The 7,565-nt window shown below is 35.0% G+C and overlaps 1 protein-coding gene across 1 annotated transcript; it reads left to right on the top strand.

Annotated features, from left to right (window-relative positions):
* The first annotated feature begins 1,003 nt into the window (after positions 1 to 1,003).
* LOC139885066 (probable serine/threonine-protein kinase PBL19) lies at positions 1,004 to 2,616 on the top strand. The gene is made up of 4 exons (XM_071869019.1): positions 1,004 to 1,393; positions 1,494 to 1,754; positions 1,840 to 1,962; positions 2,050 to 2,616. Exons 1-4 carry the CDS (start codon positions 1,004 to 1,006, stop codon positions 2,614 to 2,616), a joined length of 1,341 nt encoding a protein of 446 aa, XP_071725120.1.
* The last annotated feature ends 4,949 nt before the right edge of the window (positions 2,617 to 7,565 follow it).

Below are 7,565 nucleotides of genomic sequence, written 5' to 3'. Positions count from 1 at the left end.
GCCCTTTACTAGACGGTGAACCTCCATGCTAAGGCTCTCGCGTTGCTGTCGTAGGTTTGAATATTTATCGTAATGTTTTTTCATAATAATCTTACTTCTACTTACCGTTACGTCCCTTGTCCGTCTCTTACTGATATCAGAGCATATCTAAATCTTTCTAACAAAGCTCTCTAAAATACTTTTTTAATACTATCTTCAATTAACTGACGCATTTTTTATATAAATATCTGACACTATTTATATTAAAAATACGACAGTTAATTAGTGACGGAGAAATAATTTTAATACTTTTGGCTAAGCTAATTTATATTATAATCACTGTCGCAATTAATTAACTTGTGTATTATAAATACAGAATCTCCAAGTTTTTGGTGCACAATCTTCCTAGTGTCGAACGCAATTTACGATATCTACTGAAAATCCCAGGTGATCTGAATACTTTACTACCAGGTCCCTATAAAAACAATTTCTTTTTTTTTTTTTTTTTGCATTCTAACGTGTTTGTCTTTGTCTCATTCAAAGACTTCGGAGTCCACTAAAACTGCCAAGATAGACACAACACAAGACGCTTTGCTTCTAGAGAGAGATGCCATAGTCAAAACAGTACTGTTATAGAGTTGGTTGAACCCTATTTAATTAATTGACTGGTCTGCTTCTAATTGTTTGACTTTGGAAAACTATCTTAAAAAGTCTCATCCTCAGTCGCATCACCACCAAATTATCTCATTTAGATAATATCAAAACTCTTTTATTCAGGTTCGGAAACAAAATAATACATCAATGTCTAGCTTCTTTCAATAAAAAAATCATTTTGGTAAGCAAAAATTTCAACTTTTTATAATAAAAAAAAGCAATCATAGTTTACTTGTTACAATTGATTTTCTACTACTTGGGGTTTATTTTCTCTCTGCTGTTGAACTGATTTTGCTTCCTAAAGTGTGGGATTTCTCATTTCTAGAAATTCTTTATGCAAGGAAACTTTTGCTCTCTGAGTTTGCATACAATGAAGTGTTTTCTCCATTTCAAGGGGAAAAACAAAGGCAAGGAAGAACAAAAACAACGACAAAGATCAGCTCCGGACTTGAAATCGACTTTTAAATCATTTTCATCTGAAGATTTTTCTGGGTCTGGAACTGATCACAGGATATTTAAATCTACATGTTCTTTGAACTCTCCTCGTGGCATACCAGAATTGTATGAAGAAAATGCTCATAATTTGCGAATCTTTACTTACTCAGAGCTCAGACATGCCACACACGATTTCAATCGGATGCTTAAGCTCGGAGAAGGTGGATTTGGTTCTGTTTATAAAGGTTCTATTAGACCTCCTGATGGGAAACCAGGTGAATCCATATCTGTTGCCATTAAAAAGCTTAACAAAGATGGGTTACAGGTAATTAATGGTTTCTTAAAAATCCCATCACAATACTCTTCATTTTGTAATATGAAGGATTTGAATTTATGGATAATTAATATTGATTTTGTGACACCAGGGTCATAAGCAATGGTTGGCAGAAGTTCAATTCCTTGGTGTGGTGAAGCATCCAAACCTAGTTAAACTCATTGGCTACTGTTCTGTAGATGGAGAAAGGGGAATCCAACTTTTACTTGTATACGAGTTCATGCCGAACAAGAGCTTAGAAGATCATCTTTTCAATAGGGCACATCCAGCTCTTCCTTGGAATGCAAGATTGCAGATTCTACTCGGATCAGCTCAAGGATTAGCTTATCTCCACCAAGGACTAGAAGTTCAGGTGCTATTTCTTTCTACGCCATTCGTTTTCCATTTACCATTCTAATTCTATGCTCCTTTGTTAATCTTTCTAATAATGTTTGAAGGTCATATATCGTGATTTCAAAACATCCAATGTGTTATTGGATGAAAATTTCGAGCCAAAGCTTTCAGACTTTGGACTTGCAAGGGAAGGGCCCATGGCTGGACTCACTCATGTTTCAACAGCGGTAATAATATTATTAATGTTTGCCCTTTTCTAGTTTTTCATAGATTTGATTCATTCTTTACCTTAGAATTTGTTTGATGTGATTTAGGTTGTGGGGACATACGGTTATGCTGCGCCAGATTACATCGAGACAGGACATCTGACAACAAAAAGTGATGTGTGGAGTTTTGGTGTGGTAATGTACGAGGTCCTTACAGGAAGAAGGTCACTCGAAAGAAATCGGCAGAGATCGGAACAAAAACTTCTAGACTGGGTCAAACACTTTCCTGCTGACAGTAAAAGGTTCAGTTCAATCATTGATCCACGCCTAGAAAACCAGTATTCTATCCGTGCAGCATGCGAAATCGCGAAGTTGGCAGACAGTTGCTTGGTTAAAAGTGCCAAGAGTCGACCAGACATGAATTTGGTGGTAGAGAGCTTGAAGAATATAATATTGCAGGATTCTAACGAAGAAGGACGTCTTAGCTCTGATGAGAAGAGTTGTGAGCCTCTCTTGGATGATAATCTTGTGGAGCAAGTAATCAAGGATAGCGAGAGACAACAACCATCTGAGTCTTGGAAGAGACGGATGGCTCATTTGGCCAAATTGGGGGAACAAGTGGAAGATGCAAGTACAAAAAAGCTTATGATTATGCAGCGAGCCAAAGTAGGTTGAAAAGTTTAGATTTGTGATTCTTGTTTATGTGTAAACTTAGTATGTTAGTAATGTTTAGAAGGAAAATTGTCAATTTCGGTCCAGTATGGATTCGGCGTGATATGAAAACAAAAGGTCTAATTTGGAAATTTGAACCATTAAACTTGCGGTTCACTTTTCATCATATAATAACTAGTGCAATAGCTATTGATGATCAAATTCTGTTTGCTTGTGAAAGAAAGAAAAACAAATTTCTACACTTTTATCAGAGTTCGAAACCATGTCTGGTTCACTTTAACCTTTTTCTTTGTCCAGAGTTTTGTGTTTCTTTGGTTCAGATCACTTGCTGGGAGATTGTGAAATCAAAATCCAGTTAAGTGGACAAATGAAAGTAAAGAACTACATCCATCAATAGTCTAAAATAGAAATATCCAATTACAAACAACTCAAGTTCACTGAAAATCTTAAAAGTACTTGGCAAATGCTACTACAAACCAGTACTGAAAGAGGGAAATTGTCTTTGGAAATAATTAACTAGAACATAATCCGACCATGCAGACATTTCTGAAAATTTGACGTTCCCCGAGGGAATGAGTTTCTCTACTACAATGAGTTAATGTATGAGCATCGTCTTTTCTTGTCAAGGAAGAAAATCTGACAGTTGCTTTCATAAAATATACAAAGAGTTGCAAAGGGAATTCAAGTCTTGATTCAAAATGAACTTAACTAGAGAAATACTAGTTGAGCATCAATACTAATTTTTTACATTTCCATGTAAAGCACTATGTTATAAATTTTTTTTTTCAAGAATTAAGAAATGTAAATGTAAATTCAAAATAAAAATAAAAATGTTAGCATAGATTATCTATAACTTCAAATAGAATAGAGACATCCAAAAAAAATTGGATCAAAGAGTGTAGAGATTAGCGACATCTTGTCACGACCCGAAAAACATCCTAGCCGTGACCGATATCTTAACCTCCTCAACCCGAGATTAAGACCAGCCTAATTATGATTTTCCAATCTCACAAGTTTTATTATTTAAATGATTCAGTTTATTACAATAATTTACATCAAAATCTTATTAAACCAATATGGAGTAAATTCTAATGATAGATTAATGAAATGAATATACATCACTTTAAGAAATTGAACATGACGCTCCTTGCGCTTCCTCAGACCGCTTAATCTATGCACTGCAAAGAAAAATAATATAGTATTTGGGTGAGTGACAACGCACTCAGTAAGTACCAAATACAAAATATAGTAATATAAAGGTAGACTAACAATCGGTACATCCAAAGAAGTTTCAAAACCAATTAAAAGATTTTGAAACCTTATTTATTCGGAACACGGAGTGAATATATTTATACTCCTGACAATATCCCATCATAGGTTATAATTCATAAATTAAAATCCGCTTAAAGACAAGGGTTTATTGATTTAAAATCCAAACCAGCTAAACTGGTTTTTATCAAATCATGAGTGAGTAAAACCGAAGTGGTTTATTAATCTAATTAAAACACCGACATTTAACCCGATCGGTCGGGTGACACGTGGTACCTAGATCATGTTTAGGTACAAGTAACGATACATCACCGCGTCTTTTGGCTTAGGTGCGTAACCATTGGCCTCACCGTCGGCCCCTCATCGTTACGAAAACCGTAACGACCCGTCTCCACGTCTTTTGGCTTTAGTTAGCACAAAGCCAACCTCGGCCTCACCGTGGGCCCGTCCTCGTTACAAAAAATGTCACTCTAGAAATGACAGGAACCCAAAACTAAATAATTCTTTTATAATCTCGGTCTACGGCCGTAACCTACACATGTGCCAATAGGAAGTATTTATACTTCCGTTCAATAAATCATCTCGACATCAATTTCTCAAAACCATAACTATAATCGATTTTCAATCATTTATATGAAAATCATTTACATAGATAACCTCCTATTTACTTCCCCATATCATTTATCAAATTGTTTCTTTAATTAACAAATGTCCAGAATCACAACTCAACCACCAATTTAATCAAATCAAACTCGAAGCATCATTTCTAGAATCAAATCAAGATACGACGATTAATTGCGAAGAGTCACCCTCACACATATATTTTCAACTCAATTTCTATAAACATATAGAAATATTTATTCATAGCTACCAATTATGGACCTACGGCTTATTAGAAACCGTTATACTAGCATATAATGTATCGGGTACTTACCTCTCCTCCGACGCACCTCCTACCCTGAACAAACACACGCGAATGAAAGCTCGAACTCAATTTTTGACCTATTCAAGGACAAAGACTATCAATTTAATAATCTAACATAGAGCCGATTTATAGCTAGTCGATTTCCCAAAATCTTTTATTTTCAACGAGATTACATACCAATGAGTATACAATAACGAGCAAGATAAAATCAATTTGCAAAGCAATATATTATTGGCATTTTCAATATCCAAGTTTTTTTTTTTTTATATGCACCTAACTGTCAATTTAATTTAATTTAAATTTTTCTTGCAAATTTGTCTCTTGCAAAGATCACTATATCTACATTAAAACTAATCCAATCAGATGTAGTCTTAAAAATAAAAAGAAACAGGACAACGATCAATACATGCCAAGATTTAAAAACCACTTCATCTCTTACTATGTACAGCTTGACAGTGATCAAAGGATTGATGTATGGGGAAAACAAAATAATTAATTAAAGAGTTTGCATTGATGGTTAGGAAAGATTAGAATCACAAACTTAACTTACTGGAATATTGTTTCCCAGAATTCTTTTTGACTTCCCTCTTTACTCAGAATCCAAATTCACAATTGCTCAATCTAACATCAACAACAAGTCTCCCCAAAGCTTTTGGTTCTCACAACCCGACTCATCCCTTTCTCTTTATTTTTTTATTTTTCCCTCTTTCTAAAAGTGTACCGACAAACCACTAGCAAAAAGAAATCAACTGGAAGTTTTAATTAATTTGCATTCCAGGTGTTCCTATCTCAGCCATTTCAAACATGCAAAGGTTTTTAATTTTCCACTAATCTCCCTAAACTTTATTTACTTTGTCAAATATTACCTACATTAATAAATTTCATCTAATGTTTTATTTTATTTTATTTTTCACTCCATCATTACAATTTAATTATTTACCTACTAATGTATGCCAAGTTGAATCCTAAAATCTAATCACCCATATTGCTTACATAATTAAAGTTTAATTTTATCCTAACTTATTCTGGGTGTAACACATCTAATGCTCTACAATCGGATTCTTTCTGGAACGATTTCTCCTATTATAGATTTTGAGTTCTAGATCAAGTGTTAGTAGGAACATAACAAACAATGTAGTGTACTCAACTGTTCCTAAATTCTGTATTGATGCTTTACTTTTCTATCCATTACAGATTTCAATCTCAAGCACAGAGCAAAATATGTATATATGATTGACAATATAAAGCGAAGCCAAAAAAATTGCATCTCCACATATACTAATACATTCTATTTCAGAACAGGGTCCTAGGGGAAGCAGTGACAATATCATCCCCACGAGAATCACAAACGAAACCATTGATGAGACGACAGAGGAAAACCTGTTTTGTCCGGAGAGCTTCGTGGCTGGCTAAAATAACCGAAATGACGGTAAAATCAGTTTGGCCGGCCATTGGCAAAGAAACTTATATCAGAAGAAAAGAAACTGAAACCAAAAAATATACAGAACATGAAACCTTAACATGCTATGATCAGTGTTTCAAAATAATCATTATGAATACAACTAGCTCTTAATCCCCAAGTCAGTGTTTAACTTGATTTCATCTGCCAAACTTTGTCCATTCATCATAATGGTTTGGTTTTAAACAGACTTTTAGACAATGCAAAAAACATGGATTGGAGAAGAAATAATAAAGTTCAAGTCGAGGAAGAAGGTGCCAGTACCCAGTTGTCACCTTTAGACTCAGCCGGAGCCCTTCGAGCAGGCCTGTACGACTTAAGCACACGAGCACGCAAAATGAAGTCCTGCAAATCAAGGGCGAGAGCCATGCTCATCGTCCCGTAACACTAGACCAGACCCTGAATCAAATTCAAATGTCCTTCAATAAAAAAAGTTGCATCCATCATCAAACACCCAACGAATGAATTCTTATGTCCATGACATCTCATAAACCTATATTTATGCTAAACCAATTCTGTTAACAAATGAAGCTTAAGTTAGTCTGCGTATCTCTATCACTTTCTTTAGCTCAGTTTTTCAATTTCCCTTTAACCAAACAGATAATTGTTCGGATTTCTTGTTGACAGTAGTGAAAAATGCAGATTTTGGTGAGGAAATAGTGTAGAAAGTGGGTTTTCAAAGGGGTTTTGTGTTTGGTTTGGTTTTGCCTTTTATAGTTTATGGTGTTTGGATGAATTTAAGTGTTGTTTGTGGTAGATTTCTGTAGTTAATGCAAGCAAAAACGAAATTAAACTTAACAGAAAGACAACAAAAGCTCACCCAACTTATATCTGCCTGTTCTTCTTCTTCTTCTTCTTTTTCAATATAAAGCATACAAAAAATACATCAATGGCTTAGATGATTGACAAGTTTTTAATCAAATGATCCACAATTAGACAACAATTATGGATACTACAACACACAAACTTCCTAATACATGAAAGATAGTCAACATAAACAGCTTAAAAACCAGTTTAAAGTGTTAAATACGTCATTCTCTGTATCCTGCTTTAACAGAGCAAACTGGTCCCTGCAAAAATACAAAGTGGCAGAGTGGTCCCTGACTTTTATGACAGTCCACTCCAGTCCCTGCGTCCCTAGCTTCAAGCAGCATCCTGGCTTCGAAACTCAGCATTCTCGCCACACTCTTCTTCATCAACAAACATCATTCCTGGATCCTCAAAACAAACCCTTCCAACATCTCCTCCTTTGTGAGAAGGATCCAGCATCCCAATCAAGTTCCTTAAAAACTCAAACCT

Source organism: Rutidosis leptorrhynchoides, unplaced genomic scaffold (genome assembly GCF_046630445.1).
Source record: "Rutidosis leptorrhynchoides isolate AG116_Rl617_1_P2 unplaced genomic scaffold, CSIRO_AGI_Rlap_v1 contig74, whole genome shotgun sequence".
In the NCBI taxonomy this organism is placed as follows: domain Eukaryota; kingdom Viridiplantae; phylum Streptophyta; class Magnoliopsida; order Asterales; family Asteraceae; genus Rutidosis; species Rutidosis leptorrhynchoides.
The sequence above is the reverse complement of the archived record's forward strand: the minus strand, read 5'-3'. Positions and strand labels throughout refer to the sequence as shown.

Bases quoted from the DNA above. Each gene is read 5' to 3' on its own strand.
- LOC139885066 (XM_071869019.1), top strand. From the start codon at position 1,004: ATGAAGTGTTTTCTCCATTTCAAGGGGAAAAACAAAGGCAAGGAAGAA. The intron at 1,394-1,493 runs GTAATTAATGGT...TTGTGACACCAG, and splicing joins TTAACAAAGATGGGTTACAG to GGTCATAAGCAATGGTTGGC. The intron at 1,963-2,049 runs GTAATAATATTA...GATGTGATTTAG, and splicing joins TCACTCATGTTTCAACAGCG to GTTGTGGGGACATACGGTTA.